Here is a 20,438-nt window from a genome sequence, read left to right on the forward strand (position 1 = left end):
TTTTTATACCTCATACATACTTATACTTTGGAAAACATGTACATAAAAATAAGATTGGTTGATGTATCAAATAATTTTTAAATTACATGAATTTTTGTGAACTTGATTTAACTAAAGTGAGATTTGAATCTTTCGATTAAATTCATAGAAGTCAATGTCCATAAAAAGTAATTAAGTGAAATAAGGCTTGAAAAGAGAACAATGACTTTGACGATAAAAAGAGAACAAAAGAAAAAGAACCCAACCTTCCTAATTATGACTCGTCCTTCTTGATACTTCACTTAATAGTTCTACTTTTCACAGATACTCCATAGACAAAATGTGTTAGCTTTGAGTAGTAATACATCAGAGATCAACATGAGCCAAAACAATCATCAAACTGACAAAGATAAATAATTATAGACCAAAATAAACCGAACTAAACTCATTGATATAATTAATATATGCGTAAGAAACAACAATCTACTATGAATTGTCAATTTTCAGAATAAACAGCAACCACACAAATCAAGAATAAAGTCATCTTAAAATTCTCAATCTCACCGAAGCCAAAAGGAAAAATTATTAAAAAGAAGATGAGATTAAAGGAACCAGCACTAAGCCACCAACCAAACACAAGACTAGAACTTTCTGATACAATTGGAAAAATCAACAGCTAACAAGGAATCTTAGAGGTGAACCACTCCATAACATGCAGAGGAGCCTTTATCAACTCCAAAGCAAGCTCCACTATTATCGTTAAGCACAAACAGCAGGGACATATGCAGGTCAAAAGCAACCTGCAAATATTATAAACCAAAGTTTTAATTTTTTTCATATTTTAATTCAATCAGACCCCAACCCATATCATAAAATAATAAATCACACCAAAATCAAATTAAAATTACATGGTAATTTTACATGTTGAAGATGCGTTAGAAAATTGATCAAAGTGCATGGTATGAACTTACCCAACGATCCAGACAATAAGGCCAACGATTGAGAGAAGGAGGGAGAGAAAGGCGAAGGGAAGGCCCAAGAGAAAACCTAAGGGTCTGCAATCACCATCAGAATTGCACATTTCGATGAATTTGTATAGTAGCAGCTATCTCTAGTGTGTGTTTCTTTTTGGTGTGAGATAGAGAGAGATAATAATGATAGAGAGAATAAGGGGCTTTTTTGTTATTAGGAAGGGAAGAGAAACACGTTTGCTGGCTTTTAAGCAAAAGCAAAATAGGACACAGTGACAACAGATGAGCCTAGTTCCGCAGGTAACGGGTTTTCCAGGAAAGGAAAATTATCATATGCCTGGAATCTGTTCTTTAGATGTTTGTAAAATAAAATTAATTTGGGTATTGCGAAAATATTTTTAAAAATTAAAATATCTTTTTAAAATAATTAAAATATAAGTTAATTATTTTTAGAAAAGTGCTAGACATATCTATTGTGACTTTTAAATATATATTATCATTCTTAAGTCTTGAACTTTTTAATTTGTCTAAAAATAATTGGCAATAAAAAGAAAAACATCTACTCAAAATTATAAAATGGATTAAATACATAATTCTTATAATAACTAAAAGTATTTAATAAAATATTTAATATATTTGAATATGTACTAATGTACACATTAAAAAACTTCTTGATAAACCATTAAGAGTTAAGTTTAAATACCTAAAAAAAATAAAATTATTTAAAACCAACATATTTATTATATTAAAATTTTAAAAAATTGATATATATTTAAAGACTTGGTACTTTTAAGTACTTAAACTTATCACTGAAGACTTTTCTTTAAATCCATATAATTTAGTTGAAAGAAAAGAATTAATAAGACGGAAGGGAGTAGGGTATATTGGTGGGTGTGAAATTTATTCCAAGACCTGCAGATTCAGAATATTTTTGGTACAAATGTAAGAAAACAGAAATCTTCTAAAACATAATCGTGTATTGAAAATAAGTACAATTTGATATAAAATGATAAACTTAACAAAGAATATTAGGTCTGTCATTATCCTCCACGCACTATCTAAAAAGCTAAGCAATGACCATTGACTTCATTCCCCTTGAACGTTACGCCATGCCTCTAATGATCACACGCATTCATCAAATATTAAAATGTGTATTTACATCAGTGTCTACACTAACAGCTCAAGTGACCCATGTACGCAATATAAAGAACAATTTTTGCCTTCTCCTTTTGCTTACGCTTCTCATTGATAGTGAACGCGTGGTCAATCGAAACTTCAGACTTTGCATAAGCACTTGCAATCAGACAACTTTGCTAATAAAAGAATCGCATCACCCAACGGGTGTATGAAACCTTATCCCTTCTTCTTGGCGGTCGAGATAGGTTCCAATCTCAGTCCATACCTTTCCAGTGAAAGACACAGATTGCTTATCAGTTTGCAAAGATCATTCAGGTGGTCTGGTCAAACTTGAATTCCCACTTTCCATAGCAATGATGGAAGCCAACCTCTCATAAACCTATAACAACACATCCACATGCATCAAAACTAAACCAAAAGAACAGCTAAATATAAACAGTTTTGCTATCTAGTAGTCATTAAGGGCACTAATTAAGGAATAAAAATATAATATTTTTATTGAAAACTACGTCAGGATTTACTGAAAATTGCAGAAAGAAGTGTATTATAATGTTATTTTTAAAAGAACTTCAGACTTCTGATTTTATTTTTTTGTTTCGAGACTTCTGATTCCTAACCAATACCCGTGGAGAACGAACTTAGTTAGCATTTGTCAAAAAATAAAAATTACAGGGATGGCCAAAGTGATTGTCACTTACGGCAGAGAGCTGTTTTTTCTTGCCATCTTTGTCTTTCTTGTCCTGATTGCTTGTAGATGATGCATTATCATACCTAGAAGAGAGTATGAAGCAACCAAAATGTTGTTTTCATACAAATGCAGTAAGATGGAAATTTTCGGCTATGCTGTACTGGTATAAGCCTGAAATATTGTAGGTAGGGCCAAGAAAACAACCCGCAATATACAGTTTCTTACCAATCACGGGGTATGCCAGCTTCTTCTCGAGCCAAATAATTGAAGGGACCCTTTAGTTCCACATTGTATTCCTTTAGTAAGTCTGCATGGTTACAGAAAAATTTTATGTTGAAGCTTGCATGTCTTCAGTATGGGTCCATGTGAACAGATAAGTTGATATTAACCAGGCTTCCCAACCTTTAAAAGTGGAGTCTGGGGCACAACCCATTTTTTGACAAACAAAGACAAACCAGTAGACACCAACTGCTACATGTGCTACTTCCTCATCAGCAATTCTAGCCACAATTTTCGATGTCCTATTATCTCCAAAGCCAACTAATTTTTGCACTAGGCGTGGCCCAGCATCCAGTCCTCTAGCCTCCTACAGGATAAATAAATATGTAAATGGCTTGCTTGTGTTGATGTTGGCTGTCCTAACAGAGTTGGAGAGGAGAAAATTGACGGTTGACACAACTTACATATCGATTTTAACATTGATTATTTTTATTTTGCAAGAATTGATTTTTACTGAAAAACCAATCAGGCCATTAGAACATCAGCTTCACATAATGTTGAACATATTCATCTGGCATTTTGCTGTAAGCTTGTGAAAAGTTATAGTAGTGAAGTGCAAAAGATGGTTGGGAACTAACATATCATCATCAACTTTAACAAGAAGTTGATGAATAAGAAGCCCTACATAATTAGGTTGTATAGAAAAGAGTCTTCTAAAATTTACATGGAAGTTTTAAGAAAATCATAAGCCAGCAGCACCACTAACATCAACTTGTACCCACATAAAGAAGTGAAAAGATTATTCAAATTGACACTGACGTCTATGCATATCAGCAGCATACAAAGCATCAAATAATTTTCTTTCCTAATCAGTATGAGCCATTCTACTTATCACATATTCTATAAGTGATATAAATCCTAAAAAAGAAATAGAATCAGGAAAGCAGCTGCATAATCATTATTGCTACCACCAAAATAGAATCACGTGACCAGCTGGAAAACTTCTACTTGAGACTTAAAAGGAGGACCAAAGGAGGGGGTGAAACATACCTGGACTAGCGGGATCATTGCTAGTCGTGCAGCTACATTGTCTGATGATTTCTCACATTCACTCCATAGCAAATTGTGGGCTGGCATATCACCATATCTAGTTGGAAAGCAGAAAATCAGCATAACTAACTAGAATCAGCAACAAATTGAAGTAACAACTACCCTTACTTAAAACCCAGTTCAGCAAGCCTCTGTGCACACCAAGAGAAGTGGCGACTCTCATCATCAGCAACATGAGCAAAGTCAGCAAAGAAGCCCTCCCCTAGAATTTCACTGTAGGGAGAAAACCGAACAACTGTATCCCATGCCAAATCAATTGCATTGAGCTCCACATGTGCCAGATTATGAAGCATATAAGCATTCAGAGGCAAACCTGAGTCCTTGGGAGCAGGAATTTCCTTAGGGGAAACCTTAAGTCAAAGAAAACAACTTCATTTTGCATACATGATTAAGACAAATCAAAAACCAGGAAATAGATTAAATCTTCAGGAACCCACATACTACATTGTAAAACACTATCAACCAAGCCTTATCTCACTATGAATCACACAAAGTCATTGAACCTGGTTAAAAACCAAATTATTAGAAATCTGGTTAATCAAAAGGTTTCTCTTAATAACTTTAGATTAAAGTTATTTTGGGTCTCTCTCTCGATTGGACTAATAGTCATGCAATTTACTCTACTTATTAACGCTTCCAACAATCTTCTCTGCACATAACCAAATCACCTTATAGGATTTTTAGTCATTTTTTCCATTATAGGTGCTACTCTAATATTCTTTTGTATACTATCATATTGTATCTTGTCTTTTTTTATGTATCCACTCATCTACCTTAGTATTTTTATTTCTATCATTCTCCCTTTTTTCTCAGCCCAGAATTTATTACCGTGTAAAATAGATTACTGTATTGCACTATGATAAATTTTTCTTGATAGGTACTTTACAATCATAAATAACTCATGATGTCTTTCTTCATTTTAATCACTCAGCTTGTATTCTGTGACTAACATCTTCATTAATTTTTCCATCATTTTGTATAATTGATCCCAAGTATCTAAAATTGAGAACTTGTAGTACAATATCATCTCCTAGTTTAACTTTCAATGCATAAGATATTATTTTTTGTTAAACTTACAATGCATGTACTTTGCTTACTTCTACTCAGCAAAATCCTTTTAGATTCTAAAGTTCCCTTTCATAACTCAAGTTTAACATTAAACTCTGCCTATGACCCAATAGTCAGTCCTAAGCCTGGATAAAGAAGGAGGATTGTGTTAGGCATTCGGCAGCCAGCATAAAACATAAAGTTAGGGAAAAAAAAAACTTAGAAGACTAAATATTTGATATGACACAAGGTACAATATAACAGATAATATAAAATGAATATATATATATAACACACACATATAACTCTTATATTCAATCTAAACTTTTTATTTAACTTACATCTATCAGATTATAATTTATTACTTCACTAACTATTTAATGTAAGTTAAATGAAAAACTCAGATTAAGTATAAGAGTTTTTAAACATACCCTGTATATATTACATAAATACACTATTGTAAAGAGACATTACAACCTTTAAAAATGTGAAATTTCCAAATTGGGATTTATGATTGTGATGTGACATTTGGGTCATCAACTAAGTGTTTGATTAACACGAGGGAAGGGAAAGAGAGGGATTTTAACGGAGAAGAGGGAAGAAAAGGAAAGACAAACTATTAGCTATTTCGTTTAGTTCATAAGAGGGGAGGAAAGTGAAAATATCTTCGTCTTGTTTGATTCGTGAGGTGAAGTGAAAAAATAATTAAGTTTCTATTATATCCCAAATAGATTAAAATGTAATATTTTCATAACTTATCTCGTTTGTAAGTCCCAATAAATTAAATTTACATTTGAAAAAAAAAAGATAGAAGGAAAGGACTAAATTAAACATTTCAAATCACACTTCGCACAATAAAATTAGAATAAAAAAGATTAACACAATAAAAAAAATTGAACACTAATTGTGCGTAATTCATTCAAATGAATCACATAACATTAAAAGATACCATTACTCAAATCAAGTTTAAAGCAAAACACAAAATATTTTTTTATACCATGTGAAGGAAAGGTACTAGCTGATCTCAAAAGAGGAAAAAGATAAGACTATTTGATGTGAAGAAGTAAAAGGTATAAAAGTGAAATTCGTTGAGAAAAAAATATATGAAGTTAATTTTAGGTTTTTAATTTTACGATAAGATATTTTAGTTTCTTCTATTTAAATTTTTAAATACTTTTTCTCGTCCTTCTAAATACTCTCAAAATACTGTCTCCTCTCTAATTAAGGAAGATTTTGCTTCCCCTCTTCCCTTCTCAAGAGGGATTAAAAATTCGTCCCCTCCTTCAACCAAACAAAACGTAAATGAGCAACATTCACCTATAATGTAAATTGAAAAAGAAAAGCATGGGGTAATTAGGCTAATTACATAATCTGCAATCAGAAGCCAAAGCGAAATAGAAACAAACAAGTGCTAAGCGATAGAAAGCACGAACCAGGTGGGGCTTTTCGGGTCGGGCAGGTCGAGAGGGGGGTTTGGAAATGCCGAGTGGAAGGTGCAGGCGGCGCCACGTGGAGTAAGCCATGTGAGAGAGGTGAGACTTGGTGAGAGGGTCTCCGGTGGAAAGAACGATAGAACCAAGCTCAGCCAAGGAGGAAGCATCCCCAAATGGAGACTCACGGAGTTGGAACAGGGGTTCGGGTTGTGGACCATGGCCTCCCCACTTCCGATTCTCGTTCAGAGGACTCTCTCTCCATGCATCCAGACCAGGCCACGCCGATACCTGGAAAGAAGAAGAGAACCTCCTCGGCTTTGAAGGGAAGATAAAACCGCGTGAGGGTGATAGTGCTACCACCATCACTTCAAGTTTCAGACGCTGCATAACTACTCGTCAAATCACACCCTCAAGCTCGGTGCTTGTAATTCTTATTCTTCTTCTTTTAGTTCTTCATAAATGTTTTCTCGGACAAAATCAGATATATATATATATATGAACCGTTTTATTGCATATTTAATTCAATTTTCACTTTTAAAAAATATTTCTTCTATCATCTTTAACTTCTAAGAAAACTAACTAATATTCAAAATTGACTGTTCCGAAACATATGCTTAATATATTCTTTTCGTCGAATAACCCATCTTATCGTATACATTCCACTTTTCCTGTCTCATGTTCGCAAAAAAAAAAAAAGAAACGATACGCAATTTTGTTGTACAGATCAGATATAATATCTTCTTAGATCACATATTAACGTTGGTCAGTGAGAAAAATATACTGCAGTGCACAGCAAACGAATGCCAAGTACGAGTTCAGTTCACACCTGCTGTTTATAGTCCAATAACAGGAGTTAAATGCAAACAAGTGTGCGTGTCATGGTTGGGCAAATTTAAAAAAAAAATACAATGCTCGCGCGACCTTGAAAGATTTAAGTCTAACCTTAAGACATCATAAAATGAACTTAATCATATTATATGCATAACTAAAATCTAAAGCTTAACGTGTTGTTGACTATACAAACTGCTAGTAACCACCACCTGATTGGACAGCCGAAAAAGACAATATAACTTGTACGCACAACTGAATTGCTCAGGATCAGATCTCTCAAAACCATGGGATCAAAATGAACTTTCTTAAATATAAAAAACAAGCAACATCCCCCCTAACGCCCCAATATCATTACTAACAAACGGACGCCCTCAACCCATGCTATATATTATACGAAATGAGATTTCACGTGAACCAATAATGACTTCAAGAACTTGGAATTACAGATTATCTTTGTAAAACACCAAGAATCCCGAATCTGCCAGCACAAAATAAAAACAAGTCATCATTGGAACTTAATGGGTGTAGCAGTAGTTAGCAATGTACACTGCTACGGAAAACTATCTAACTATCATCACATTCTACCAAATATTTTACAAGAATTTGTGTTATCACAAATAAGGCCATCAATAGCAACCGTGCAAAAGTTCCAACAGATGAGAGGAAAAGATCCCATACTACCATCAGTAGGTCACATGCGGCCTTGAGAATGCTCCCTTTATAACCAAATGCTAAATTCAGATCCAACATCTATCTGTAAGCGTGAAAAAACCAACTAGGCAAGCATCGCATCACTATCTAATCTAAATATCTGACATCTGCCACACACATGAAATGAAACAACAATGGATAAAAAGTTAGAATTAGTTCACATTTTTATGATCAATATATTCAGACAGTCTGATCAACTGCAAGAACACGTTATTTTGATTTGTTCAATTCACATAGTATTATACTTTAAAAAAAAGGATAACTACACAAGTTATACTGTAAAAATAAAAAGGCAAGACAATTATTGCATATTTAGTTCCTACAATGGCATACTGAGCAATGTCCACAAGGAAAGTTCCTAGAATTTGTTATTTCTTCTGGGGGCTCAAGTAAAAAGTGCAAGACAACAATGTCATTGAATATTTAAGAAATGGAACTCCACAATAATGCATTTCTGTTCCCCTAGTTTATATTGAAACACATAAAAAATGAAAATTAGACATGTAATATAATAACCTAAGCAAAGCAAAGCAAATCATCATTAAGAAAGAGACAAATAGTAATAAATATACAGAAACCATCATTTCCAAATCAATGACACAAAGTCATATAGTATAAAATCCAATATAGCACAATGTAAGGATAATGTTAACAAGGAACTGCAATACAACCAAAAGAATAAAATGAAAAAAAAAATCAATTTATAATACAATGTAGTACCGCTCAAGAAAAGTTCAATACCACATTCATAACAGTTCCTTCTCAAATAGTTCCAGAGACCAAATAACTATTAGAGAATCATGAAGTGAGAAAGCAAACATGACTTCTCACACTATCAATATTTACTTTCCAACATACTTCAAATATTTTCAGCCAGAAATTACTTGTTTAAACTCTCTATACACAATCTTCCACTGATCACCTTCTAATCTTACCACTAAATACGCTTACATAAGACAATAGTGTTGCACCTCCAAAAGCATGGCACAATGAAAATTTACACACACACACACACACACAAACCAGTATAGAAAGCTAAGTCAAAGGGGATCAGTGAGATGGAACAAAGCATTTTAGAAGAAATCACAATTCCTCAAAACATTACCCATAACCAGGAAATCTAAACATCTACACATCTTAAAGGTATAGGCTTTACCAATAAAAAAGAATAAGCCAATGAAAAATGCAGTCCTACAGAAAGGTATATGATTCACTTTTGAGACCTTAAAAGGAAGTGTCTTCAAAGAGACTACTGCAACACTACCACTTTAACAACTAAGAACTAACAAAAGAGAACGTATAACCAATTGAATAGATGTCAAATTTTAGAGAAAATGGCACAAATATTTCCTGCTAAAAGTGCAGGAAATGCAAGATTTCTAAAGAAACACTACATTCCAAAACTAACAACTGGCCACAATATTCAATTTTAAATTGAATCTTAATTATTGAACCTGTAACATACTATCGCCTTAAAATATTATATTTAAAAGTGCACACATATTCAGCTCGAATGGATAAGTAAACCCTAATAACAAGCATGGAGCACCAGAAATGGACTTCAACCACAAATCTATGGTATACCAGTATTGTTCATTGATGAGCAACACAATCATGATAGTTAACAAAAAATCATCCTGAAAGATATCTATGTCGCTTGATGTAATTAAGACAATAAGTAAAAAAAGTATGATGCCAGAAGCATACCAGAAAATAAGGAGAGCATATACTGAAATAAATCTTTGGAGATTGTGGTCCTACCTGACAGAACATAATCATGTTCTTTGAGACCCAGCATCAGAACCAGACGAAGAGGAACTATCACTATCAGAATCTGTCACAAGAAAAAAAACCCCATAAAAATCAGACAAACATTGATTCAAATGATAAGAAGAAAGTAAACATGCGTAAAAAAATGAATAATTAGTATGATATATCTTTAACAAAACAGTTCATCAAAGTACCACTTGAAGAAGAGCCAGAATCACTGGTAGAACTGCTTGAACTACTTGTCTTACTCCCATTATCGACTTGAATTTGCCCTTCTACAGGGATGGATGAGGGAACATTTCTTTCATCTGCTCAACAACAAAGCCGATAAGATACTTCAATCATTTCAATAATCAAGATCCACGTTAACATCATTATTAAAAATTACCTGCTTGTGTTTCTTTCTGAACCTCTACCATAACTGGCAGCTGGCTCTACAGAAAGCATGAAAAAAGAAACGCATTTAGCAATGATTGTTTGCCAAAGAACTATTGGAAGTTAAGATTGAAAACTTTACCTTCAGTTGGGCATTCTGCTCAGCTCGTGCTCTAGCTTGAATAGCAAGTTCAGCCTTCCTCTTGTTTTTGCTCAAACTTTTCTTATAGTTGGTCACAAATCTGTCAAGCTCCCAGAGAGTCTCAGCATCCACACTATCGATGTCCACTTCAATTTCATCATCATGTTGGGAAAGTGCCGAATTTCTCTTCTTAATGATCTGTACAATTGCATCTAGCTTCTCAGAAGGTAGACTCTGAAGATTTGTGCTAAGTTTTTGCTTTTCCTCATATGTCATGTCTCTTTTATGAGGATCTTTTGCCTTGGGCTTTTTTGGTGCAGGGGTTCGAGAGGAAGGAGTAATGCTCAGGATTTTTGGAGGTTGCGTCATTGATTCTGATCTATCTAAAATCCATCTCATATCAATAGGTGGGGGGCGAAATGCAGGAGCCTTTCTAGACAGAGGTGAAGGTGTAGGGATAGCTGGCCCATAATCTAGGCCATATCTCATTTCACGATTGTAATTTGACTCTATTATAGCCCATCTATCCTCAAATAACTTTGATAGCTGCTCTGCCATTACATGAACATCTTGCCCTTTAGGATTATAAGTCATGGCATTCCGAAATGTGAGTCTCACATCCTCTGCGAACTCCTTGGGTGATTTGTACCAATTCTGGTTCAGCCTTGACTTCACAGTACCCAAGTCCATTGGATGCGTGATGATGGTAAAATAATCATGCAAACCAAGACCCTCAACATCAACTGGAGCATTAAACACCCAACCATGCTTGTGTTTCATCAGCTTTTCAAGCAATGAACTGCAACTCTTTAAAAGCTTGGATCCCATGCCATGTCCATGTCCCATTTCTCCTGCACCATGCTTTTTCCCATTCAATTTTGACTTCTTGTTACTCTCCGCAGGCGGAAACTTATCTTTCGCTAGCAAAAACTCAGAGTTGCGATAGAACTGGTTTGCCTTGGGCGTCCGCTTCTCCTTCTCAACAATTTCGCCAACCCCTTGACTGTTCTCTAAGACCGATAAACTTAACTTATGCAAAGACCTGGTGGGCTCTCGTGGAACAGCACCAGACACTACCTCCGATGGAGGACACTCAATTCCCCCCTCATTGTCAATCCTATGATCCACCAACATACTTGAATTACCATACCCACCACTCAACCCCTGCTTCTCTTCAATTCTATTCACCAAATTTCTAACCGTGTAAAGCTCGCTCTCGAGCCTTCTCCTTAGCTCCCGCATCTCCTGCTTTGACCGCGTAGCCAAGCTAATCTTAACACGATTATCCAGCCCCTGCTTCGGAGCACAGTTCCCCGGAGACGAGTCTCGCATGCCTGGGCCATTGTCCTGCTCAACATGGAGGCTCGAAGGTTCATCCTGAGGCCGATTCAGGCTAGAAGTGTCATCCGAAAGCGCTTCCAATCTGGAATTCTCTAGCAACCTCGAATTTTCTTGCGGCTGAGCTGAATTACCATCCTCCGGTACCGTCACCGGAGCCAGCGACTGAACCGAGACGTTAATACCATTGTCCTTGGCCCCATCGTTACCATTCTCGACAGTGCTGTTATCCTTGTTGTTGTCAGTGGCGGCAGCGACGGTGGCGGTAGCGTTGTCGCCGTTACCGTTGGTAGTAGTTGCGGTGGAAGGAGCGGCGGAGGGAGGAGGAGGAAGAGGAACGGCGTTCAACACGTTACCTTTGTTTTTTGGACCTTTAAAGGCTTTTCTGGTGTATACTTTGCTCTCTGTGTATCTCTTCTTCTCCCTTGCTTCATCATCTCCAACTATAGGCCCCGAAGCCATACATCCAAGACCCTAGTCCTTTGTCCCTCAACCTTAAACTTTCACCGAACACCAATTCCAAACCCTAGAATCCAACCCTAGGGTTTTACGGTCGCCAAAAAAAAAACGAATCTCACACGGAGAAGAATAACCTCGATCTCCTAGGGCTTTTCCCGGTCAAATCCCAAATACCAACACGAATTCGACGCAGAACGACAGAGCGTAAGAGAAGAAAGCGAGGTTCTAAGTTTGCGAAGCACAGAGAATAGGGTTTCGAGCTTCGTTACCTTGGTTCCGATCAGATCTTGCACTTTCTCTTTCTCTTTCTCTCTCCACGATGGACTTTCTCTCTCTAGAAATCTCGCGGATTTTCTCTCTCTACATATATATACTACTACGGAACCCGTGCTAGCACGGGATTTATTTTAACTCAATTTATTAATTTAAATAAATAAAATAATTCCTAAACGCTTGATATGAATTTAGTTCCAATCACATATTTTATACAACAAATATTGTCAACGATAACATATGAGGAAAAATTAAAAGGGTTTTGTTAAGAGCTAAGTATATAAATAGAAAATTTTTATTAAAAAATATATAATTATTATATTGAATTATAAAAATACAATAAATATTTTTTTAATAAAATTTTATTATTAATAATTCTTTATTTTCAATCTTTAAAGTTAAAATTAACAAAATCTAAATTTAAGTCGAGCAAGTCACATTTATTTTCAGTATTCATTCTAAGAATAAGAAATAATATATTCTTCTTAACGAAGATGTTGCTTTGTTTTCATTCTTTTGAAGTGGAAAAAATAGAAATCTTATTTGATAGGAGAATTAAGCTACTTAGCTTAGTACAAAGTTTCAACTACCGTTATAAAGTATTAACTTTTAACTTTTCTTATTAATGACCTTGTCTCAAAGGGTGCTTCCTTTTTTTCCTAAATTCGAATGTATGAATTTTTTCTTGATTTCTTACTTTTCAATGTGCTTGTGTTATCGAATACGATTTTTAAGTTTTCATATTCATACAATATAAAAATTTAATAATTTCTTACTGTTAATATTTTCACAATTGTAATATAAATATTGGCAAGTGTTCATGTAAAAATTACATTTTCTATAAGAAAAAATAATATTATTAATTATTAAGTACCAACGTTAACCTAAATTTATTCATAACTAAAAACAAAAAACGTGCTGCATAAATTGTGACCTATAATCTATGAAAAATACAATTCCTAGTTTTGATTTGTTTTATTATATGTAAAACAAAAGTTGTCCATTTAGCATGTATTACACAGTCAATCATTTGATGGTTTCTTTTGGCAATTGTTAAATGGCGTGAAATTCTTAGGTGAAAGTTTATATTATTTGAATTTAAATTCATCAAAAAGGTATTCAACCTAGAGGTACCTTTCAAGATACCCAACAAGTATATGAGTTATAATCATCTTAGGACTAAAGATCAAAGACAAATTACAACTGGACAACATTAATTAAACTTTGGGAGTGTTGAAAATGTTGTTGAATTAAAAGCAAATAAAAGGACATATAAGCAAGCTGTGAGTCCAAATAGTCGTGACATCTTTTTATATAAATATTTATTTAAGCTGAAATTCCACTATTTCACCCTCTCACACTGATAAATAAGGACCCACGTAATAGATTATGTTTATAACAAAAGATGATAATATACCTCTGCATGAAAAATAAAAGCCTTAATGTTTAAAAGAGAATTTTTAGAAATAACACTAAAAGAGTATTTTTAGGATTTAATTATTTTCATAATTATGGCATTAATTTATTTTATATTTAATTATTTACCATTAGAAAATTTAATTCAGTTTCAATTTATTTATTTTGGAATTTATTTTTAAATATAAAGTATGTAGTATTATTTATTATTTAATATAATAAATATTTATTATTAATAATTAAACTAATTGCTCTTTTAAACTAATATTTTTAAAATATTCATATAATTTATTTTTTTATATTTATTTAAATTTAAATTTATTTTAATGATACAAATGTAATACTAGGAGTTGGAGTGTAGACTATGGGCTTCTCACATCAAACAGTTGTTAAATTATTATTGTGTTTTTAGATTTCAGAATAACTTCTTTTTTAGATTTTCACTTTTACATCTATCGCATCTTGTTTTGAGCTTCATTGCGATTTCATCACTCATCTGGATCATATTTTAAGTATCAGTTACTTTTCAAATACTATAAAATATATATAAAATTTTTAAATTATCATTAAAAATAGCATATTCATTGGCCTTCATTAGCATATCAAAATTAACACTATTCTATAAACATGTTTCTAAAATTTAAAACTTTAAAATTTTAAAAATCAATATATAAAATTATATTTTCATACTTCAAAAATTAACTTTTAAAAATTAATTATTTCTAAAATAAATTTGGAATTATGTTTTTATATTTCTAAAAACTAATTCATAAATATATTAAATTTTTTCAGAAATAAGCTTCATAAATTAAAATTTTACACTTCCAAAAAATATTTTTGACATTATTAATTATTTTTGGAAATAAGTTTTTAAAATTAGAATTCTACATTTTTTTAAAAAATAATTTCTAAAACTAGGTTTTCATAAATTATATTTTAAATTAAAAATTTCACATTTTAAAAATTAATAATTTTTATGAATGTTTCCATAATTAAGGTTCTAGAAGTATTTTTTTTTTTTATACAAGCTTTCGAAATTTAATTTCTTAAAGTTGATTTTAAATATAATTTAGAGTTTTAATTCCAGAATAAATTTGAAATAAAAAAACCAATCAAGATTATTATTATTATTATTATAGAGAATATTTTGGAGAAAAATATTAAAAAACATTAAAGTGTGATTTATTTTATTTTATTTGCAAAAAGCAACCCCATTCTCCGAACTCTCCCTCCAACCAATTCCATAATCTAGAGCAGCCCACGAAACCTGAAAGAAGAGGGCCGCTTGGGATTATAGTGCTTATTCTTATGGTTTTAATTCTTCTTAAATGTTTCATCTCTCAAAACAGCCCCACATCATGTAACTTATCTAAAAACATCAAAATACTGACTAAGAAATTTAAAAAACAAATTATCTTTGGACTGTTCTATTGCATATTCAATTCAACTTTATTTTAAAACAACGTTTTTTTTTTCCAGCTTTTACTATTAAAAAAAAGTAATTATTTTTCAAAACTGACTGTTCTGAAACATAAACTAAATATTTTGTCATATCATATACAGTTTGAACTTTTCCTGTCTAATGGTCGGGAAAAACTTAACACAATCTTCTTGTACAGATATAATATCTGAGATCACATATTAACATTGGTCAATGAGGAAATAAACTACAGTGCACGGCAAATGAATGCCAGGTATGAGATCTGTTAGAACGTGCTGTTTCCAGTCCAATAATGGAAGAGTTAAAGGCATATCTCCTAGTAATCGTTAAAAAACATATCCTACAGATTATCTTTGTAAAATACAAGAATTCCGAATCAGCCAGCACAAAATAAGAACAAGTCATCAATGGAGCTAAAGGAGAGTAGCAGTAGTTAGCAATGTACACTGCTACGCAAAACTATCTAACTATCATCACATTCTACCAAATATTTTACACGAATTTGTGTTATCACAAATAAGGCCATGAATAGCAACCGTGCAAAAGATCCAACAGACGAGACGAAAAGATCCCATACTGTATCAGTAGGTCACACGCGGCCTTGAGAATGCTCCCTGTATGATCAAATGCTAAATTAAGAGCCAACATCTGGAAGCGTGAAAATACCAACAAGGCAAGCATCGCATCACTATCTAATCTAATTTCTGAGATCTGCCACAATGAAAAAACAATGGGTAAGAAGTTAGAATTAGTTCGTTCATTTTAATGAACAGTATAATCAGACAGTCTGAGAGAAATGTTCACTCATCCAACAGCTGTTATCTAATTTGACATGTAATATAACAAGTTAAGCAAAGGAAATCATCATAAAGAAAAAACAAATAGTAATAAGCAGACAGAAACCAGAATTTCCAAATCAATATAGCACAATATCATACAGTACAAGCTCCAATACAGCACAATGTGAGGATAATGCTATCGGGAACTGTAACACAACCAAGAATAAAATGAAAAAGAAAAAATCAATTTACAAAACAATGTAGTACCATTCAAGAAACCTTAAATTCCACATTCATAACAGTTCCTAATCAGATAGTTCCAGAGACCAAACTACTTTTATAGAATCATGCGGTACGAAAGCAAACATGCCTTTTCACACTACCAATATTTATGTTCCAATTCAACATGCTTCAAATATTTTCAGGCAGATATTACTAGTTTAAAGTCTGGAGGTATATATTGACAATGCAATCTTCCACTAATCACTTTACAATTAAATCACTAAATACACCTACAATGAACAACAGTCTTGCACCTCTATAAGCATGTGACAATGAAGATTCACACACACACCAGTTTAGAAAGCTCAGTTTTGAGGGATCAGAGACAGAAGAAAGCATTTTAACAGAAGCCACTGTCACAATTCCTAGCACAATTAACCATAACCAGAAAAATGAAACATCAGCACTTCTTAAATGGATAAGGCATAGGCTTTGCCAATACAACGTGCTTTCTACAAGTAGAGTGAATATAAAAGGACAAGGCAATAAAGAAAATGCAGTCCTGCAAAAAGGTACACATCTACCATTTTAACAACTAAGAACTAACAAAAGAGAAGATAACAGTAAATGAATACATATCAAATTAATAAAAAATGACATATTTCCTGCTAAAACTGCATAAAACGCAAGGTGTCTTTCTAAAGGCAACGCTACATTCCAAAACTAACCACTGGACACAGCATTCAATTTTAAATTGAATAATTATTGAACCTGTAACATATGATTGTCTTAATTTTGTATATTTCCATATGAAGATAAATTCAGCTCAAATGGGTAAGTAAACAGTAAATGCCAAAAACAAGTATGGGGCACCAGAAATGCACTCAACCATACATCCATGATATGCCAGTATGTACATTTATGAGCAACCGAATCATGATAGTTAAAGAAAAATCATCTTGAAAGATTTGTGTCACACGAAATATTTAGAACAGTTAGTACAAAACGCATGATGCCAAAAGCATACCAGACAAAAAGCGAAATAAATCTTTGGATATTGCTATCCTACCTGACAGAATGTATTCATGTTCTTTGAGACCCAGCATCAGAACCAGATGAAGAGGAACTATCACTATCAGAATCTATAAAATACAAAAAACAATAAAACTCAGAAGTGGTGTGATTGAAATGATAAGCAGTGGGGAACATGCATGAAAATGAACAATATGTAAGATATTTCAAAACCAAAGATTTAATTAAAGTACCACTTGAAGAAGAGCCAGAATCGCTGCTTGAACTGCTTGAACTACTTGTCTTACTCCCATTATCGACTTGAATTTGCCCTTCTACAGGCATGGATGAGGGAACATTTCTCTCATCTGCTCAACAACAAAGCACATTAGATACTTCAATCAATTCAATAATTGAGATCGACATTCACATCACTACAAAAAATTACCTGTTTGTGTTTCTTTCTGAACCTCTACCATAACTGGCAGCTGGCTCTACAGAAAGCATGAAAAAAGAAACGCATTTAGCAATGATTGTTTGCCAAAGAACTATTGGAAGTTAAGATTGAAAACTTTACCTTCAGTTGGGCATTCTGCTCAGCTCGTGCTCTAGCTTGAATAGCAAGTTCAGCCTTCCTCTTGTTTTTGCTCAAACTTTTCTTATAGTTGGTCACAAATCTGTCAAGCTCCCAGAGAGTCTCAGCATCCACACTATCGATGTCCACTTCAATTTCATCATCATGTTGGGAAAGTGCCGAATTTCTCTTCTTAATGATCTGTACAATTGCATCTAGCTTCTCAGAAGGTAGACTCTGAAGATTTGTGCTAAGTTTTTGCTTTTCCTCATATGTCATGTCTCTTTTATGAGGATCTTTTGCCTTGGGCTTTTTTGGTGCAGGGGTTCGAGAGGAAGGAGTAATGCTCAGGATTTTTGGAGGTTGCGTCATTGATTCTGATCTATCTAAAATCCATCTCATATCAATAGGTGGGGGGCGAAATGCAGGAGCCTTTCTAGACAGAGGTGAAGGTGTAGGGATAGCTGGCCCATAATCTAGGCCATATCTCATTTCACGATTGTAATTTGACTCTATTATAGCCCATCTATCCTCAAATAACTTTGATAGCTGCTCTGCCATTACATGAACATCTTGCCCTTTAGGATTATAAGTCATGGCATTCCGAAATGTGAGTCTCACATCCTCTGCGAACTCCTTGGGTGATTTGTACCAATTCTGGTTCAGCCTTGACTTCACAGTACCCAAGTCCATTGGATGCGTGATGATGGTAAAATAATCATGCAAACCAAGACCCTCAACATCAACTGGAGCATTAAACACCCAACCATGCTTGTGTTTCATCAACTTTTCAAGCAATGAGCTACAACTCTTTAAAAGCTTGGATCCCATGCCATGTCCATGTCCCATTTCTCCTGCACCATGCTTCTTCCCATTCAATTTTGACTTCTTGTTACTCTCCGCAGGCGGAAACTTATCTTTTGCTAGCAAGAACTCAGAGTTGCGATAGAACTGGTTTGCCTTGGGCGTCCGCTTCTCCTTCTCAACAATTTCACTGACTCCTTGGCTGTTCTCCAAGACCGATACACTTAACTGATTCAAAGGCCGGGTGGGCTCCCGTGAAAGTGCAATCGACGCTACCTCCGAGTGAGGACACTTAGCTCCATCCCCATTATCAATCCTATGCTCCACTAATATACTTGAATTACCAAACCCATGAACCAGCCCCTGCTTCTCTTCAATCCTATTCACCAAATTTCTCACCATGTCAAGCTCGCTCTCAAGCTTTCTCCTAAGCTCCCGCATCTCCTGCTTTGACCGCGTAGCCAAGCTAATCTTAACACGATTCTCCACCCCCTGCTCCGGAGCACAGTTCCCCGGAGAGGAGTCTCGGATGCCTGGACTATTGTCCTGCTCAACATGGAGACTCGAAGGCTCATCCTGCCGACGGTTCAGGCTACAAGTGTCATCGGAAAGCACTTCCAAACTCGAATTCTCTTGCGGCCGAGCTGAATTCCCGTCCTCCAGTACCGTCACCGGAGCCGGCGGCTGAACCGAGACGTTATTTCCATTATCCTTGACCCCATCGTTACCATTCTCGACAGTGCTGTTATCCTTATTGTTGTCAGTGGTGGAAGCAACAGTGGCGGTAGCGTTGTCGCCGTTGGTAGTAGTTGTGATGGAAGGAGCGGCGGAGGGGGGAGGAGGAGGAGGAGGAGGAAGAGGAGGAAGAGGAACGGCGTTCAACACGTTACCTTTGTTCTTGGGACCTTTAAAGGCCTTTCTGGTGTATACTTTGCTCTCTGTGTATCTCTTTTTCTCTCTTGCTTCATCATCTCCAACTATAGGCCCCGAAGCCATACATCCAAAACCCTAATTATTTTTCCCTCAACCTTCAATCTTCACCGAACACCAATTCCAAACCCTAGACTCCAACCCTAGGGTTTTACGGTCGAGAAAAAAAAAACGAATCTCACACGAATAAGAATAACCTCGAAGCTTTAGGGCTTTTTAACGGTGAAATCCCGAAAATTAACACGAATCGACGGAGAGGACAAGTGCGTAAAAGATGAAAGGAAAGTTAGGTTGGCGAAGCAGAGAGAGTAGGGTTTGGAGTATAGTTACCTTAGTTCCGATCAGATCTCGCAGTTTCTCTGTGTGTCTGAGACGGAGTTTCTCTCTCTAGAACAATCGGTGATTTTCTCTCTCTATATGTATATAAACGGGATATCCTCTTATCGCGTCACAGGTGTACGGCAACGGAGGCTCGTGTGTGGAACCGTGGACCGGGGTGAGTGAGTGGTGACGCGTCTGGGGGTGAACCACAGGGTCTTCTCCGGGAAGCATTATAGCACCAAATTTTGGGGACGCGGACTCACTCGATTCATTCGAGCGTGTTCCTCACGCTCCAATAAGGAGACAAGAAGAGAGGCTTGTGTTGGTGACGCGGCCCAGCAAGGGAGAGAGGCTTTTGTGGCGCGAGGTTTCGTTTCCGAAAATTTGAAAAGTTTGCGTAGGCGTAGGTGTCGCGCGTGATGTGTACTCGCATGTTCGGAGGTCCTCTGGCGCAGAT

At 35.0% G+C, this 20,438-nt stretch overlaps 3 protein-coding genes across 11 annotated transcripts; all 3 read right to left on the reverse strand.

Annotated features, from left to right (window-relative positions):
* Positions 1 to 409: 409 nt before the first annotated feature.
* On the reverse strand, positions 410 to 1,252 carry LOC113856280. Its single transcript, XM_027488032.1, has 2 exons — positions 951 to 1,252; positions 410 to 779 (listed from the first exon to the last, which is right to left on the reverse strand). The coding sequence occupies exons 1-2, from the start codon at positions 1,058 to 1,060 to the stop codon at positions 656 to 658; spliced, it is 234 nt and encodes a 77-aa protein (XP_027343833.1). The 5' UTR covers positions 1,061 to 1,252; the 3' UTR covers positions 410 to 655.
* Positions 1,253 to 1,894: 642 nt separating this feature from the next.
* Positions 1,895 to 7,041, reverse strand: LOC113854873 (uncharacterized protein HI_0077). Its single transcript, XM_027486159.1, has 7 exons — positions 6,585 to 7,041; positions 4,213 to 4,454; positions 4,045 to 4,141; positions 3,178 to 3,361; positions 3,001 to 3,082; positions 2,786 to 2,858; positions 1,895 to 2,466 (listed from the first exon to the last, which is right to left on the reverse strand). The coding sequence occupies exons 1-7, from the start codon at positions 6,969 to 6,971 to the stop codon at positions 2,395 to 2,397; spliced, it is 1,137 nt and encodes a 378-aa protein (XP_027341960.1). The 5' UTR covers positions 6,972 to 7,041; the 3' UTR covers positions 1,895 to 2,394.
* Positions 7,042 to 7,405: 364 nt separating this feature from the next.
* On the reverse strand, positions 7,406 to 20,308 carry LOC113855316 (transcription factor GTE4). 9 transcript variants are annotated; one of them, XR_003502842.1, is made up of 6 exons: positions 10,414 to 12,551; positions 10,285 to 10,330; positions 10,091 to 10,204; positions 9,888 to 9,960; positions 8,097 to 8,233; positions 7,406 to 7,893 (listed from the first exon to the last, which is right to left on the reverse strand). XR_003502842.1 is itself a non-coding variant. In XM_027486905.1 (6 exons), the coding sequence occupies exons 1-5, from the start codon at positions 19,724 to 19,726 to the stop codon at positions 9,902 to 9,904; spliced, it is 2,025 nt and encodes a 674-aa protein (XP_027342706.1). In that variant the 5' UTR covers positions 19,727 to 20,169; the 3' UTR covers positions 7,752 to 8,233; positions 9,888 to 9,901. The 9 variants fall into 9 exon arrangements, 5 of the variants coding, with proteins under 5 accessions (XP_027342706.1, XP_027342709.1, XP_027342707.1 ...); XM_027486905.1 differs by adding an exon at positions 19,590 to 20,169 and having other exon boundaries at positions 7,752 to 8,233; positions 10,414 to 12,082; XM_027486908.1 differs by lacking the exons at positions 7,406 to 7,893; positions 8,097 to 8,233; positions 9,888 to 9,960; ... (1 more) ...; positions 10,285 to 10,330; positions 10,414 to 12,551 and adding exons at positions 15,427 to 16,051; positions 17,411 to 17,483; positions 17,607 to 17,720; ... (1 more) ...; positions 17,930 to 19,803; positions 19,991 to 20,184.
* Positions 20,309 to 20,438: the final 130 nt, after the last annotated feature.

The sequence above is a fragment of the Abrus precatorius genome, unplaced genomic scaffold, assembly GCF_003935025.1.
Source record: "Abrus precatorius isolate BTA unplaced genomic scaffold, Abrus_2018 Scaffold11, whole genome shotgun sequence".
NCBI classification, from domain to species: domain Eukaryota; kingdom Viridiplantae; phylum Streptophyta; class Magnoliopsida; order Fabales; family Fabaceae; genus Abrus; species Abrus precatorius.